Here is an 18,564-nt window from a genome sequence, read left to right as displayed (position 1 = left end):
TAACTCCTGTGCCACACCAGCCAGGGCCAGACACACCTCTTTATGGGCACAACTGCGGAACAGAAAAAATGGCAACAGTTCTACAGCTCATACTATAACCAGTCTGAAGGGTTTCTCTACTCACAGACCCCTTCATTTATTATGAGTTAAGCCTCATATTAAATACATTCTGAAACTCTGAAGCTGGGCATGCTGCCTGCCACAACACAGCATCACAATCATGATGGCAGCAGGGTGGCTTCAGGACTGGGGGCAGTGAAACATGGAAGGCTCAGTCTCCACCCTTATTTATTTCATGTCTTCTTCCCATCCTCAAGCCAGATTATCACTTGTTCCTACCATCCCTGTGAGGTTGTCTTGCCTGGTTGCAAAATTTTAAAACACCAAAGACAAACTACATTAGGAGTGATTACTTATAGGTACATTAGAATACATATTTACAGAGACAAGCACTGGAAGTAAACACAGACCCCTAAACACAATTGCTGTAGAAAGGCTGTGGGTAATTTTTAAAATATTTTTAACTGTTATATTTGTACAATAAATAAAAAAGGAGGGAACAATCTTAGAGCAAAAGGTAAGGAGGTAGGAAACTAGATAAGTCTCCTTGGAAAACAAAAAATACAAAAAATACAGTATTTCAAATACAATAGCCTTCTTATTAGACATATGGCTCAGGTGACTAAACATAGTTTGAAGCAGTAACTCTTATGAGCTGAAAATAAAATACTCTTAGTCCTTTTATTCTTTCCTCCCTTCTCCAAAAATATGCTACCGAAGCTGTTCTTGGTACATCTTTCCTGAACAAACCCTGATGAAAGAAATGGTAAAGTTCTGAAATAAATGAATATATTTTCTTCCATTTACTCAACAAGCATTTGTTGAGTATCTACTCTGTGGAGGAGACAGGAGAATACAATGAAAATCCACAGTATTCATATATCACAAAATTGTTGCACTTGAACTATCTTGCCTACTGAAAATAAGAGAACAAAACTCATTCAGTCTCTAGAAGTCAGTGACAAAAAATAATGTTCTTAGAGAACAAAATATTTAGATGGGCATTTAAAGTTTAGGTTTTATTATACAGGGAAGTAGATGGATTAGGACTAACAAATTTGTGACCTAGTTAGTTTCCTTTTAACTTTTGGAAAAAATAGATTTCTTAGGCTAGGCAGCAGTGATGATAAATAGAAATAACTTCAAATTCAGGGGTCATAAATGTTGCTACAAGCCAAGTGGCTGTTCAGTTCACCAGTTGTGGATTAAAGGTAGACATTTTCCTAGGACATATGCTAAACAGTAAAACTTCTGATCTATGCTTTGAAATATGATTGCCGTATTTGAAAACTTTGAAAAAACGACTTTAAACTATTCTGAGGAGAGGAGAGGGCATTTTATAACAGCAGGGTCAGAATTTTCTTATCACCCAGGTAACTTAAATTTATCCTAGGCCCATAATAATAACATAGCTCAAAACAACCTTAACAAAAGAACCCGAACTCCCACTGTCCCCTCCCCCTTCACTCTTGTGACCTAAGGACTAAAACTGAACGAAATAGAGAAGAAAAATACTGTAATCTCATAGTCCCAGAAATTTCCATTTCTCCCACACTTAAAAGTCAATAGGAGCCATAAAAAAGTGATAAATTGAGGGGGTTCTATATAAAAATAAACTGCATGAGGTAAAAAATAAACTGAAAGGTTTATGTTTAAAATGAAATCTGCCTATTACATGAAGGACAGACAAAAATGTTTAATACAATTTTAGCTTCATCCTTATAAAACAACTAAGTTAAAATAATAATTCATTATAACTTTCCCTATTAAACTCCTGACCACAGTTGACTCCCATTCATGTCTAGTATTTAAATTATGATCCAAGTACAGCTTAGATGGAAATAATGGACTTACACTGGCACAGCAGTAGACTTCCCAATATTTTACATTTGGAAAAAATACAAAACATTTTTAAGTAACCTGTTAAGAATCTTTAAAACTAATGTTCACATTTTCAAATCAACAAGTGTGTGGGTTAGTTTGCTTTTTGGTTGGTTTGTGGGTTTGGGGGTGAGGGTAGGGACTAAAACCAAAGAAATACAGGATTTCCAAGGCAGACTATATATTGTACAATAAAAGTCAATCTTCAAATTCCAGATTTGCTTTTTTTCAGCACTGCCTTCATTTTGTTAACAAAACTGGCCTCTTGTATGTTTCTATCAAGTCCATTTATAACACATTCAACACAGAGAAATAATAATTTCCCACAAGTTCAGTTCGGGGGGCAAGCATCATGTAGAGCTAAGAGTGGCCATCCCATGGCGTAAGAGTTAAGTTTCTCATCTCACTGACATCTTCTCTCAATGTCACCTCCCCCAATACAGTAGGATTTCATTCATAATTTGGATTTTTCAACCAGAAAGTTTTATGGTCAATCCAAAATATCCCAAAGAACTTGCTAACGTGTTATCAATGAGCAGCTTTTTATTGAAGGACTGAAAGAATTAAATAGAAGGCACAGTAGCACTGTAAAGCTTTTCCGATCACAACAATCTTTTTGTATTGATATACGAAACTTAGACTTTCTGTTGAAAATGTCTGCTGCACAATCTGAAAATCCTTATTTGTCATCTTTCCCTTTAGTTTTTCTGTATACCATCTCTCGAAAACTGGCCAGAATCTTGTTTTCTCTCTTTCGTCTTTCTTCTTGGTTAAACGATGCAAGTGCTCTCTTCTCATCAGCACTATAGATCTGGTTCTCTTTTCGTAGTCGCACGGCCTCCATTCGGCGATGCCTGGAGATAATTTTATTTTTGGCTTAATTTCTCAGTAATTATTCTCATAGTACTTTCTCACTAATCCTTTCTTAATACAGAGTGGTTTACTTAAAAAAACTGACAAATAGAAACTGTTTCTGTAATGGGTAATATTTTCAAAAGACCATTTTATCTGCCAACGTGTCCTTTGATTTATTTTTAGTATTTAAATAATGATCTCTGATGTCCTGTCAACATCATGAATGTTATTAATTTCAAATGCTAAGGGCATACATCTGGTTCTGCTGTTTCCAGTAAAACAACCAGAAAGGGCAAACTATTAAACTTGCTAGGTAATACATGGAATTTGCTTTTGTGGAATTAATAACAGGATAGGTGAAAGATTTACGCTGTCATCAATTAGGTGGAACTTCTTCAAGGTTCAAATTTATCATACAACCAAAAGAACCAAGCCTAAATCTACAATTGAATTTAACTTAGACTCTAGTAGCAGCTCAAAGAAAACAAAGAAGGGATTTAGCACAAGATACAAATCAGGAAAGTATAGGGGCAGGGGCAGAGGGAAACTATTACATCATCTTCAAAATTTTTTTTAGGTCACTTATTTAGAAGGAAAACTTCGTGAAAACCTGCCTTTTTACATGCATATACCCAATCCTATACAATCAGTTCAAGATGAAGCTTGAGCTGTCTTAAAAAAAATAGAGAAAACTGAGTGAGTAAAAGGGAGAATCACTTTAGGTTAGTATGACAGTGGGGGAGTGGCAGGATGGAGAGTCAAGGAGATGACAATGTATTTAGATTGCTGAGGGTAGAGATAGTAGATTATCTGGAATAGGAAGTGCTATGTGAACAATGCTGTAATAAACCTCTATGTGTCTCCTAGTACATGGGAAAGAGCTTCTCTTGGGTATCTAGGTATGCAGTTGCTGGGTCATAAAAGTATATGAACGCTCAACTTTCCAAAATAATGTCAGACTGTTTTCCAAAGCGGTTGTGCCAATTTACACCATCACTAATAATATTTAAGAGATCCTGTAGATCCACATCCTCTCAAATGCTTGGTATTGTTATAACTATGAAATTTTGTTTATCAAATGCATGCAAAATGGTATTCCAGTACATTCTTAATTTCCATTTCCAATGATAATGAACACTTTTTTATGTATGTATAAGCCATACATATTTCTTCTCCTGACAAATGCTTCTTTGTGTCATTTTCCTACTTTTATTTCGGGTCATTTATAGGTATTCTTTTTTTTTCTTTTTTTAAAAATATATCTTTTATTGATTTCAGAGAGAGGAAGGAAGGGAGAAGGGGAGAGAGAGAGAGAAACATCAATGATGAGAGTCATTGATCGGCTGCCTCCTGCAGGCCCCCTGCTGGGGATCGAGCCCGCAGCCCGGGCATGTGCCCTGACCGGGAATCGAACTGTGATCTCCTGGATCATAGGTCAATGCTCAACCGCTGAGCCATGCTGACCAGGCTAACGTATAAAATTTAAAACCAACTTATTAAGCTTCATGAAAAACTCTGTTGTGATTTTGTTGTTGTGATTTTGATTGAAACTGCACTGAATCTACAGATCAATTTGGGAAGAACTGACAACTTTACAATATTGCCTTTCTGTATATGAACATGGTATTTCTCCATTTATTTCTGTCTTTTTTAATGTTTCTTAATAATGTTTCATAGTTTTCCATGTAGAGGTCCTGGACATTTTTTATTAAGATTAATTTCTAACTCCTTCATGTTCTCTGATACTGTTATAAATGTTGTTTTCTTTTTATTTAATTACATTTTCTAGTTGTGCTGGTGCATAGAGATGCAACTGATTTTTGTGTATTAACCTTATATCCAACCATTTGTTAAACCCTCCTATTATTTATAATTTATCTATAGATTCTTTAGGATTTTCTATATAAACAATCCATATCATTGCCAAAAAATGACAGTGTTATATCCTTCTTTCCAGTCCTTATGCCTGTATTTTCTTTTTCTTATCTTATTGTGCTGATCATCAGATATAATGTTTTCAAATGTTGGTCCTCAGAATTCTAAGATTCTGGAGGTGCTTCAGAGGTACTGCAGATATCTGCCTACAGTTTTATTTTAAAATATTTAACTACTTTTAAAAGTTTATAGTTTTTAAAAATCCAAACTTGTTTGATCTTGGTACAGATGCCCTATTTACTCTCCTTGTTCTTCCTGGTACTTTGCTTTCTCTTTCCTAATTTTATATTCATTTCCCCATGATGAACCTGTCTGTCATAATCCTTTTCTGCTCTTCATTCTCAGAGTCCACAGAGAACTAGAGGCAAACTCAGAAACCAGGAAACATTGTCTTATGAAAATGCTTTCCTCATGGGGTAGAAAAAAATAGCTGAATTTAACTATATCCTCCAGGGGATAAACTATCTATACAAAATATGAAACAAGAAAGGACACTGGAAAGAAAGATTCTTTGACATAGCTGAGTATGAGGCTCAGCTGCATACGTACTTAGAATTTTAGGCAACTACATTTATACCAATAAAACCAATATTAAAACAGTACTTATACTTTACTTTTCATTAGGAATGGTCACTTAATGAAAATCAATCACCAAATATAATTCTGGTAGTGAGAAAGAAGGAAATGATCTAATCACAGAAACTGACTTCGATGCCAAGAACATACCTGCTACCACTCATTACATAACCCGAACATTCAAATGATGCAATTTCTTCACTTGTCAAACCAATTTCACCTCTTCGTGGGATACGTTTTCCAGCTTTTACATATTCAGCCATAGCTGCACCTTCACCAGGTAACAGAGCATGGCCATAGCTACAAAGAAATTCAGAATTCAGGAAAGGTTCATTATAAAAATCTCCTCATCTAGAGAGAGCACAAAAATTCATTTACTCTCAGCAAATAGCAGGAATAACATTTGCTGAGTGGCAGCATGCTAGGAAGCCCAAAATGAATTACTTTAATTAGTAAACAATGCACTGTAACCTATGTAACTAATCCAGAAGTGGGGAGATACTTTGGAAGAACAAAAGAATTGGTGTTAGTATGCACAGATTCATGTTTTACAATTATGGATCAATTTATCCCTACAGGTGTTGCCTTTCCTGCTGCTGCTTTCAGCAAATTCCTTTTCCCCTTTTCCTTTAAAATATATATATATATCTCAAATTTAACATATTGTTTAGCCTTATAACCAGTAATAACATGCACAGTAACAATTATCTATTACCTTTCATTCAAGGGGACTTTGCAAACTATCATCCCTTCATTTAATGCATTGAATGCTTCTTAAATACCTATTAAACAAAAATAAACTCTGATCTTGTGGAATTTGCATATTAGTAAGGATATAACTGAATATAATGTAGAATATATAATACATTTCACAAAAGAAATAGAAAATGCTATGAGGGTTTGAGGATGAAAGAGGGGCAGGGTAGGAATCACACCTATTTGTGGAGGGAAGGTACTGGGAATCAGCACACGCCTCTCCTTTTGAAAAGGGCTTTGAAGGATGGTATGGATTTTAACAGGAAGAAATTGGAGGTAGTGAAGGAAACAGGGCTGGGAAAAGGGAAAGCATGTTGGGGGAAGAAATAAGGGAAACAGGGCACAGTGTGGGAAAGTGCACAGTAAACAGGGAAATTTAGTTCAGTTCAGCTGGCACCTGGGGTATAAATGGGGGAGCAGAGGGCAAGAAGCTTGGAAAGGTAAGTTAGGGCCCCACTTTTGGGAAGGTACTTTAGATATTGTAAATGCACTGTTAACTTACTTCAGAGGTTTATCATCTTGAGAGGCAAGTGTTTTTGGAGCCTCTGGGCCAATTAAATCTGAGGGTTCTTCAGGCTCTGCATGAAAAATGTTCAGGAAAATAATTCACATTTTGACTAATTGGTTAATTTAATGTTTTATCTGTTCTGAGTCAAAGTGTATCAGAAGAACCTACTTGATCGATCCTTCCAGGGGTTCTCCAGAAACTCTTCTTGGGAATCTTTAGAGCTTGAATCACTGGAATCTTTTCTGCTCTTCTTAGACTTCTTTTTCTTGTATTTCTTCCTGTAATTATAATTTGATACAAACTGACTTAATATTCCCATGTTAAAGGGCATATTATTTTTTCAAGGCAATGAAAAGACTGATTAAAATGATGTGAACTCTCAGCTTATTCAAACTTCTTAGAGAATTTTAATTTAAAAAGCTTCTAACTTATTTAACCAAATCACGTTTCACTATAAAAAAAAAGATCCCTAAAGGGAACCGATGAAATAAAATTCTCATGTTGCAGAAAGATAATAGAAATAAAGCAGTTTAAAAAACAGCTCTTACCAATTTGAGCATCAATAATTTTAAGTGTAATGGATTAAAAAACATTAAACATGTATGAGTATTTTGAAAACTCATAAAACAAAAAAAGTAAGCAATTATCCTGCCCTTCCTATACAAACTGTACTTTGAGGTAACCAAATGGTTGGTGAGGGTAGGTTTCTCTTATAAATACAGAGAACAGAACACGTTAAAAGGAACAATAAGAATACAGTCAACAAAATCCCTACTGCAGGAAACTCTACAGGACAAACAAACGATTTGGCTTCTTCAACAATTTGCAAAAACAAAAAGAGGATTTAGAGATGTGAGAGACAATACCAGTTAATGGCAATTTATGGAATTACTTGGATCCTGATTTGAAGAGACTGCACAAAAACTGCCAAGAACTGAGAAACTACTGCTAAATATTTTAGGTGTGATAACAGTACTGTAGTTATGATGTGTTTTTTTTTTTTTTAAAGAATGCCTATCTTTTAGAGAAACATGCTGGTTTATGGATGAAATGATATCTGGGACTGGTTTCAAAATAATGGGGGGGGGGCAGTGGAGGCTGCCTGTGAGTTGGTAATTGTGCAAGCTGGGCGATGGTTACATGGGGGATCATTTCACTGTTTTATGTAATTTTATATATATTTGAACTTTTCCATAATAAAAATTAAAGAAAAGAACTGACGATCTGTGTTTCTTCTTCTTTTCCTTTTTCTTGGCTTTCTTTGATCTCCTTTTTGTGTCTTCATCTGCAAATTAAAGCACATTAGAAATTTTTTACAAATTTAACTCTAAACCCCCAATACTTTTGAGTGAATATTCCATTGCTGTTCTATTTGTTGTTACTCAGAAATTCATTCATTCATTTATTGCTACTTGTCAGGAAGTGTGCTAGGCCCTGGGGACACAGAAATTAAAGTCCCACGAAGTATTTGGTGATATGGGGTATTATCACTAATTTTATTACATGAAATATTAGTATTGTGATTAAATAGGAAAATGTCATAAAAGAAATCCTTGGGGTGGCAGTGTGATATGTGTAATTTACATTGACTATCAGAAAAAAACACACCCAAAAACACTTGAAGCAAATATTTCAAAATACCAACAACTGTTAAAATCTAGGTGATATGTATATGGTATTATACTATTCTCTTTACTTTTCTGAATGTTTGGGTATTTTCATGATGGAAAGAGAGAAAGCCCTATAGGTGTGCTTGGGGGGGATGCTTTCCAGGAGCTCAGTCTAACAGAGGAGACAGGAGTAGAGAGAGAAGTAGAATCCAGAGTGATAGGGGGAAGCCTGAGGCGCTCCAGGCCTATAGAGGAGTCTCAAAATCAGGCTGATCTGGAGAGGGTGGCTGAGGAATGGCCGACTAGGCAAAGGTGACTCTTAACCTACTTCTTTTAAAATCAGTTTTATTACAAAAGTAATGCACACCCACTGTTGAAGTGAGTAAGCCAAGCCGCAGGAGGGGGAGACTGGCATTGCAGGCAGGCGAACTCTCTGTATCAAGTGACAAAATTAAGAGAAAGAACATGAAATATTGAGGAGACAGAAAGTAGTTCTCAGGCTACAGAGGATGCTACAAGAGAAAGTGAGAGGATATATGTGATTAGAGCAGATCGATCAGGGTCTGAACTTTACCCTGAAGGCTGTGGGGAGCTACTGAAGGATTTTAAGTAGGTGGCTGACATGCTCAGATTTGGGTTTTAAGAAAGTCCAGTCTTGCCCTGACCGATTTTGTTCAGTGCTTAGACCATCAGCCCACAGCCTGAAGGGTCCTGGGTTCAACTGTGGCCAAGGGAATGTACCTCGGTTGCAGGCTCGTTCCCGGGCCCCGGTCGGGGTGCGTGCGGAGGGCAACCAAATGATGTGTCTCTCTCATATCGGTTTCTTTCTTTCTCTTTCCCCTCCCTCCCTCCCTCCCTCCCTGCCTCCCTTCTACTTTCTCTGAGAAGCAATGGAAAAAACTCTCCGGTGAGGATTAAAAAAACAAAAAAGTCCAGTCTTCCAGCAACGAGGAAGAAAAGTGACAATGGGGGTCTGGAAACCCAGGTGACACAAGAGGAAGGGACATCTTTGTGTAAGGTCCCCAGAGGAGGCACCCTCTGTCAATCATCAGCCAGGACTGAGCACAAAAAAAGTGTTTGATGTACCACCCCACAGGGGGTGTTTGCCTTCCTTAAATCAGCTGCCAGCCTGAAGGGGGTCCTTTATGGTGTGCCTTTTTGAAAACTGCACAAAGGTGCCCACTGACTGTGAGAATTACACAAAAGAGCTGCTCCACTGGGCTGATACAGCCCTGTATGGCTTGGTTTGGCACCACACACCTCGCAGCCCAACCCTGCCTTGGTTCAGTGCCACAGGCCTTGTACAACTACAAGCAAACAATCTAGAGTCACACTGCTTAGGTTTGAATCCCAAAGGTGTGACCTTGAGGGTGGTACTTCAAGCTGCTCTGTGCCTCCCTTTCCCCACCTCTAAGATGTTACCTATAGTTACTGTGTGGATTAAATAGCAAGCACTTAGCAGGGTGCTCCGGACAAAGTCAGTAAGTGTTCAAAAACTCGTGACTATTATTATTGTTTTTAAGAATCTACTTCTGAAATAAACTTTAGGAAGTAAAGCAGTTTTGAAGTGAGGCTGGCAGAATGATGCTGGCTTTCTTACCACTGGAGTCTGATTCAGAATCAGAGTCACTGTCGCTATCGTCAGAATACTTCTTGTGTTTTCTTTTAGATGATTTTTTCTTTCTCCTCTTCTTGGACCTTTCTTTTGAATGACTGGACTTCTTCTTCTTCTTCTTTTCTTCTACATAAAATAGAAAGAAAAACTAACTTGTAAAGAAGTATTTCTGAGTATCAATTTTACTGTATTTGAAATATTGAAAAGGAATGGGATAGACAATTTGAACAAAAGCGCAGAGCCTAATATTCAACTATTTATAAACTGAGTTTTAAACTTCTAAATAGAAAGTTCTGTGTTTAAAATAATACCTTCTGAAGTGGAAGCTGAAGTGGTGCTTTTCTTTGGCTCTTCATCCTCTACTGGTGTGTGTTCATCAGAGCTGAAATGAAAGAACATGGTTATAAGAATCAGAAAAATGGGGGGGCCAGTCAGGATAATGGCGTAGGTAAGTGCGGTACTTGGAACCTCCCACCACCACACCAAAATTACAACTAAACTACAGAACAACCAACATTCAAAATCACCTGAAATCTAGCTGAACAGAAGCCCTACAACTAAAAATTACAGAAGAAGCCACACTGAGGAGGCGCAGAGACAGCAACGGGCTAGTTACACACCCACATATGGCAGTTAAAAATCAGGAAGGAGCCCTAGCTGGTTTGGCTCAGTGCTTAGAGCATCAGCCCTGGGACTGAAGGGGCCCGGATTTGATTCTGGCCAAGGGCACATACCTCAGTTGCAGGCCTGATCCCTGGCCCCAGTAGGGGTGTGTGTGGGAGGCAACCAATTGATGTGTCTTTCCCACATCCATGTTTCTCTTTTTCTTTCTTTCTTTCTTTCTTTCTTTCTTTCTTTCTTTCTTTCTTTCTTTCTTTCTTTCTTTCTTTCTTTCTTTCTTTCTTTCTCTCTCTCTCTCTCTCTCTCTCTCTCTCTCTCTCTCTCTCTCTTTCTTTCTTTCTTTCTTTCTTTCTTTCTTTCTTCTTTCTCTTTCTTTCTCTCTCTCTCTTTCTCTCTCTCTCCCTCCCTCTCCCTCTCTCCCTCCCTCTCTCTCTCTCTCTCTCCCTCCCTCTCCCTCTCCCCCCCCTCCCTGCCTCTCCCTCTCTCCCCCCCTCCCCTTTCCACTCTCCCTGAAAAGCAATGGAAAAAATATCCTCTGGTGAGGATTAAAAAAAAATCAGGAGGGATACCTCAGCTGCAGAGGTCCCCTCTGAGGACTGAGGGGTCCCAGTCCATCAGAACCCCCAGCCCAGGGTTCCAGTGCCAGGGAGAGAAGGCACCATAACTTCTGGCTAAGCCAGCGGGGATTGTGGTTGAGAAGGCAGAGGGCTGCTCGAGTCCCAGGTGTTCCTCATAAAGGGCCTCCGCATGGACTCATTTAGACTCAGTCACTCTGAGCTCCAGCACTGGGGCAGCAGCTCAAAAGGCATCAGTGCATGAAGGAACTGATTGGCCTCAGAGTGAGAGCTGGAGGGGCAGCTTTCTCCCAGACAGAAGTGCTGGCAGAGGCCACTGTTCCTTTGCTGAGCCCTCCCCACAGAGATCCAGCAGGTGGGTGCCATATCTGAGTCTCCGTGAAGGTGGCTAACACTGTCGGCCTGGCCCTGGTGATTCCCTGAGACCCTGCCCCACCCAACTTGCGGGCATACCCAAGGCGTTTCCAGTGGCTTTTGCATACAAAGGATCTCTCTTGCCTCATGCTTTGGATTTTGCTAAAATCTCCCAAACAAGCAGTATATGGCCTCTGTGTACCCTGTACCTCTTGCTAAGTGGCTCCAGGCCTGGATCTAATGGCAGCCGGAGTTGGTTTGCAGCTTGGCCTCTCCCAGGCACCTCCAAGCCCAGCAGAGGTAGCAGCCATCTGCAGTAGTTCATGCCGGGTAGACCCAGGCAGTGGCTGACCTTGCACCTCCCAGGAGGCCCCAGAGCCAGCACACCTCTGGTGGGCAGATTCAGACCACGCCGGATTACAACCCAACCACCTCCACAAGCGACAAACTCAAAGGATGGATTCAGTGGGCATCAAAGCCCCACTGAATCGAGTCCTGTTCTGTGGGGTTGGCCCCTGAACAGCAGCTTCTCTGCTGTAGTTGCAGCTGGTCTTTGCAGCCGATTGCCTGAGGGGGAGCAGTGCCCTGCCAACAGCAATCAAGGCTCAACTGCAACAGGACAGTGCACACAGCCCACACAGGGGAGCACCTGGATTGCCCAGCTCAGGTGACCAGGAATGCTGTGCCACTGGCCCTACAGGACACCTATTACATAAGGCCACTCTACCAAGACTGGGGGATGTAGTAGCTCTACTTAATACATAAAAACAAACACAGGGAGGCTGCCAAAATGAGGAGACAAAGAAACATGTCCCAAATGAAAGACAGAACAAAACTCCAGAAAAAGAACTAAATAAAATGGAGACAAGCAATCTACAAGAAGCAACTGATCCATGTTTCTCTCTCTCTCTCTCAAATCAATAAACACATATCCTTGGGTGAGGATTTAAAAAAAAAAAGGTATGCAGTAACTGAATGGATAAGAAAACGAGACCCTTACATATGCTGTCTACAAGAGACTCACTTCAGATTGAAAGACACACACAGACTGAAAATAAAGGGATGGAAAAAGATATTTTATGAAAATGGAACCAAAACAAAACAAAAAGCTGGGGTAGCAATACTTATACCAGACAAAATAGACTTTAAAGCAAAGGCTCTAACAAGAGACAAAGAAGAACCCAGCAACTCCACTTCTGGGTATTTATCCAAAGAAACTCAAAACACTAAATCGAAAGGACATATAGCCCTGGTTAGGTAGCTCAGTTGGTTAGAGCATCGTCCCAATACCTCAAGGTTGCAGGTTCAATCCCCGGTCAGGGCACGTACAAGAAGCAACCAATGAATGCATAAATGAGCAGAACAACAAAAACTGATGTCTCTCTTTCTCTCTCTAAAATCAATAAATAAAAATTTACAAAAAAGAAAGACATGTACATCCATATGTTCATTGCAGCATTATTTACAACAGCCAAGATATGGAAGCAACTTAAGTGTCCATCAACAGATGACTGGATAAAGAAGTGGTGTATATATACAATGGAATATTACTCAGCTATAAAAATTAATGAAACCTTGCCCTCTGCAACAACATGGATGCACCTAGAGAGTATTATGCTAAGTGAAATAAGTTAGATAAAAAAAAAAAGCCAGGTGATTTCACTTATATGTGGAATCTAAAAAACAAATAAGCAGAACAGAAACAGACTCGTAGATACAGAGAACATTTTGATGGTTGCCAGATAGGAGAGGGGTTGAGGGGATGGGTGAAAGAGGTGAAGGGATTAAGAAGTACATATTGGTAGCTACAGAATATTCAGGGGGATATAAAGTAAGGCATAGGAAATATACTCAATAATATTGTAATAACTGTATATGGTGCCAGATGGGTACTAGATTTATCTAGTAAGTCATATAAATGTCTAATCATGAGGTTGTACACCTGAAACTAATATAATATTGTATGTTGACTGTAAATGAAAAAAAAATAAAACAATCAGAAAAGTGATGAAATATGGACCACAGAATATAAAAATATGGAGTTAAAAATTTTCAGTAACAAACAATTTCCAATAACCATTAAAAGCAAGCATGACTACTTTGCTAAGAGTACAGTTTAAGGATTTACCACCTTCATAATAATATAATAATCACTGACACTTGCATAATGTTTTAGTTTACAAAGGGATGTTCAAATTGAAATAAGTGTGTAAGATTTAAATTTCAGAAGAAACCACAGGGCAAAAGTAAGGAAATGGGAGCTGTAAGGAAAGATGAAAGAAAGTGGAAATAGGAAGGCTGAAGGAAGACGTCATAGTTTTATTCTACGTGTGTAAAGGACACATGGCAGAGCAGCAACCGTTCTGTCTCCCCAGAGCAAGAAGAATATCACGCACTACAGTATAAATATGTTTTATTCTGTTAGAGAATTCTGAAAATGAGTATTATAAAAATTCCATAATAGTTTAGAAAAGGAATTCCTATATCATATCTTTTCTTTGAAAATCACATCTAGAATAATTTAGGTACAGCCCCCCAAATTATTTATCTTTCCAACTTTAATTCTTTGAGGTCAGATTCTTCAAGCATTTTCCAAAAGTATTTGTAAGAACAATGCTTTATCATCCTTTCACAAATGACAAGTTTATCTGTCAAGCCCATGGTTTCAACTCAACCTACAGTAGACACAGAAACAGAGGAGAGGGAAGAAGAAACTTATGAACAGAATCAGAGAGAAAAAATAAGAAAAATGAAAAAGAATTAAGCCGTCAGATACTATCTGACACAGGAAAACAAAACAAAACCATGTCAGTATATTCATTGTAAAAAAAATTCATTTGGGAACAGAATAGAGAGCCCAGAAATAAACCTACACATATATGGTCAATTAATTTACAACAAAGGAGCCAAGAATACACAGGGTGGGGCAAAAGTAGGTTTACAATTGTGAGTATGGGAAACAAGAGTTTATTCTTTTTTTAAAAAATGAAGTTTATTTTCTTTTTTTAAAAACATGTATCTTTATTGATTTCAGAGAGAGAAAGGGAGAGGGAGAGAGAGTGATAGAAACATCAATGATGAGAGAGAGTCATTGATCGGCTGCCTCCTGCACGCCCCCAATGGGGATAGAGCCCGCAATCCGGGCCTGTGCCCTGACCGGGAATCGAACCTCGATCTCCTGGATCCTAGGTCGATGCTCAACCCCTGAGCCACACGCGGCTGGGCCAGAGTTTATTCTTGTATTATTACTTATTAACTATTATACTCTTTTCCTGTAAACTTACTTTTGCCCACCCCTGTATACACACATCAAATCATTATGTTGTACACCTGAAAGTAATATAATGTTGTATGTCAATTATATCTCAAAATGTCCCTCTGTAATGCTAACATCTGACATGGAATCTGCTATTTGATTGAGAAAAAATAATTAGAAATAATATGAATGTATTTGTTTAAACATTGTACCCTCCTATGAATAGGAAATTAGCACCCCGTGAATAACAATTTAAGAAAACTATTAGCATGCTAAAATCTACTAGCAACATGTTTTAAACTTTAGGTATGTTCACTCTTTTTAAAACTTAAGGGGTAGAATAGCATAAATGACAAGAAAAGAGAAAAATGTGAGCTGTACTTAAAGTTCTTCACTTAACAAAACATTTGACAAGACTGTGGGTTTAAACAAATGTTAAATTTTGAAAAATATTTTTAAATCACTTACTCTGGTTCTGGATTCTTTGGAGAAAGTCCCCATACTTCAGGAGCTCCCAGTTCTCCAATCCTCTCTCTCTCACTTAATCTCCTAGAAGATACAGGCATATAAATTATAACTCCATAAATAAATTGTTTCCTAAATATGTAACCAAACTCAAAGGAGTCCAGTTAAGTCCTATTTTCACTTTACATTTTAAACTTTAAATTAATAAAAACTTGGCTTAAGTGTAAACTCAACAATTATGATCTGATGTTTTGATAGTACTATCAAATAGTACAGACTATAGACAGCCTGAGAGGCTGGGCCAGAAATGCAGCCTGGTGCATTTCAAGTGCATGCTTTCTGCTGCATACATGACATAGCTCCCAGCTGCTCATTTCATCTTCTGCAATATGTGACAGAAACAGTTTTACATTTGGGAATACTTCTTTTGTTTACACACATTTATGAAAATAAAGAGAAGTCATTACTTTTGTTTGGTCAAACTTTCCATTTGCTGAAACTCAAGAATTAATGAAGAAAATAAAAACGAAGCATTGGAAGTAGAAAATAAAGGAAGCTGGGGGGGGGCGGAGGGTGTGTGGGAATGGGATAGAAGGGGTCAAGGGGGGACATCTGTCATACTTTCAACAATAAAGATAAATAAAAAATAAAGAAATAAAAAATAAAGGAAGCTCTGAAAGCAAAAGTTTTATTTGACAAAAACTGTACTCAATGAAATACAGGGTCTGTTTTCTTTCAGTTTTCTCTTTAGTTCTTTAGAAAAGGAGTACATCTCTATCTACTCTTGGAGACACAAAATTTTTTTCTTGTTTTATGTTTGTGATGTCTTCTCTTAATTTTTGTTATTACTCATAAACAAACAAAATACAAAAAACCTAAGGCTCAATTCCTCAAAGTTTAGCTGCTTGTGATTCCATTTTTTTTTTTTTTTTTAATCTTACAAAATAAATATAATTGGTTAGATTGTTTGAATAAATTATTTTTTACTTCTTTATTCAGGGGAAAAGGTATTATAATCATGGAGTTAGAGTCGGGTTCCCCACTTGAAGAAATAGTCTCAAAAAGGGACATACTGCACGGCCGGCATGGCTCAGCGGTTGAGCACTGACCTATGATCCTGGAGACTGAGGTTCAATCCCCAGTGAGGGGCAAGCAGGAAGCAGCGGATCAATGACTCTCATCATTGATGTTTCTCTCCTTCCTTCTCCCTCTCCCTTCCTCTCTCTGAAATCAAGACATATTAAAAAAAATAAAAATAAAATAAAAAGGGACATACTAATATTCCAACTGAACTTGGAATATTATGCACACAGGGGGAAAAATGCCTGACAGGCTGTAAAGAGCAAGGCAAGCAGTTAAATTCTCATCCCTGCTGCCACCTGCCCTCTTAAGATAAATTATTTATCTTCTAAATGTACAAATGCAAATTTCATCCAAGAAGTTCCAACATCTTTTAGTGAGGACTGTCTAGTAAGAAGCTGGGTGCTTTTTGATTGACACAGTCTTAGGATAACTTTCTGAAAAACTTAATTGGAGAGGAGGTCTCCAACTTAACTGTTTCTTTTCCCATGTGGGAAAACCTAATAGCTAACACTTAAGGACTATTTATGTTCTAAGCACTAAATCATTACAACTCTAAAAGCAATCGTTAATTTTATCCCCTTTTAAACAGTGAAGAAATGAAGCTCATAGAGGTTAAGTAACTTGCCAAGGTCACACAGCTATTAAGTAGCAAAGCAGTGCTTCAAATTCAGGCAAGTCTGATTCTGGAGCCTGTCCTTTTCATCACTGTGCTTTATGGACTTCCCACTCCTGGAAGAAAACAATTCATGGGGACTTCTCCCAGATGTTATAACCATAACCTTAATGCCTGTAATACTTTTTTAACACCCAGTGCATGTAAAGCACTTAGTACAGTGCCTGACATAATTTAACACTCAATAAGCATTCGATATTAAGACTTAGCAATAATTATAATAACCCTTTTCCTTTCTACTTTTTAAACTATCCATTTTCCTACTCCAATACTCTAATTACATACCTGATCTCACCCTGACCTTACTTTTCATGGTAAGATTGAGAACACTTAACAACCTTTCTCAGTGTAGCCTAATCTACAGTTTAGCAGCCCACTTTTCCTACATTCATTCAATTATCTTGTCTCAGAGGTTTTTCTCCTCTCCAATTTAAACCCTTCATTTCAACCCTTTCCAGTTCGCTTTAGAACATTTTCTTCCACTTACACATCCTGTTACCATCTCAAACCTGTCTGATCATTCAACAAGCAATGGTTGAGTTCCTACAAAGTACTGTGAATTTTGTAATCAATAAAATAGGGCTCCTCCTTTCTATGAGACCAGTCTAGTGGGGAATAAAAACATGCTCATGAATGATAACCATGCAATCAAGAAAATGCTATATAATTCCGGTAGGTCTGAGGCTCTTGGCCATGCCCGCTACAAGCTAGGAGGCAGAAGCGGGTAGCGGGAGACCAGGGCACTGTAAAAATGGGCCTGAGGATGAGTGAAAACCTAAAGAAAGGAAAGAGCGAAAAAGGCGTTGTGCGTGGGCTGAAGGGATGAAAATGGGCGCAAAGCACACAGAAAGAGCGAAATGCGAATAGTCAGTAGGGATGAACTATAAATCGACTCGGAAGGCAGGTGGGCGCAGGAGAGGTTGCGTCCATCTCACTCACTTCTGCCGCAGGCTTTCCTCCCTCTCCTTGTCCAGGAGGCTAGGCCATGGCTTGTCGCTCCCGTAGGGGCGTGAGTAGCCGCCATAATAGGCGGACGCGGAGGCAGAAGCGAAGGGGGTGCCCCGCGTCGCAGAGGGCCGCTCTCGAGAGCGTGACCGCGAGCGGGAGCGGTAGGGCTGATTTCGGGAGCCTTGGCTGAGGCCACTCGACTGATGGCTGAGGCCATTCCGATCCCCAGACCGAGAGCAAGAGCGCGAGCGCGAGCGCGAGCGGCGGCGCCGCGGGGAGCGGGCGGATTTGCTGGGTTTAGGGCTCTTCGACGAACTGCGGTACTTCGCCCTGGAGCCCGAGGCCTCCCTCTCCGGACTGCGCGAACCAGACACCGGAGCCATCGCTGCCGCTGGGTCCCCGAAGCCGGAGGGGAAGGGGGCGATCTAGTTAACCTGGGAAGATATCGGCAGCCTTGGCACCCAGAAACTGTCACCGCGCGACAACCTGAACCTGAGAAAACCTTGGAAACAGTTCCGGGTACGTTGGCAAATACCTTCCCCGGACTTAGCTAGTCCTGCCGACGGGAGGCGATGTGTGTATCCGCATAACGAAGCCGGTGGGGCAACCGGGCCGGTGCATCTTTCCGGTTCCGAGCGAGGTTGCTCAAGTCTAAACTGGACTGGGGACCTTGTCCTTTCTTCATCCTCGAATTGAAATAGCTGAAGGGAAGGACGGGACGACAGGCCACAGGCCACTTTTTACTGAGCGGCCGTATGAACAACAAGCGCATGTAATTTAACATACATGTTTG

The 18,564-nt window shown here is 39.3% G+C and overlaps 1 protein-coding gene across 1 annotated transcript; it reads right to left on the bottom strand.

The window, feature by feature from the left end:
• Nucleotides 1–2,466: 2,466 nt before the first annotated feature.
• Nucleotides 2,467–18,270, bottom strand: NKAP (NFKB activating protein). Its single transcript, XM_087813541.1, has 9 exons — nt 17,763–18,270; nt 15,071–15,151; nt 10,108–10,178; nt 9,782–9,922; nt 7,793–7,856; nt 6,740–6,849; nt 6,566–6,641; nt 5,458–5,607; nt 2,467–2,795 (listed from the first exon to the last, which is right to left on the bottom strand). Exons 1-9 carry the CDS (start codon nt 18,152–18,154, stop codon nt 2,621–2,623), a joined length of 1,260 nt encoding a protein of 419 aa, XP_087669667.1. The 5' UTR covers nt 18,155–18,270; the 3' UTR covers nt 2,467–2,620.
• Between the last annotated feature and the right edge of the window lie 294 nt (nt 18,271–18,564).

This window comes from Miniopterus natalensis, chromosome X (assembly GCF_054644295.1).
Source record: "Miniopterus natalensis isolate mMinNat1 chromosome X, mMinNat1.hap1, whole genome shotgun sequence".
Classification (NCBI taxonomy): domain Eukaryota; kingdom Metazoa; phylum Chordata; class Mammalia; order Chiroptera; family Miniopteridae; genus Miniopterus; species Miniopterus natalensis.
This window is presented reverse-complemented; position numbering and strand designations above follow the sequence as displayed.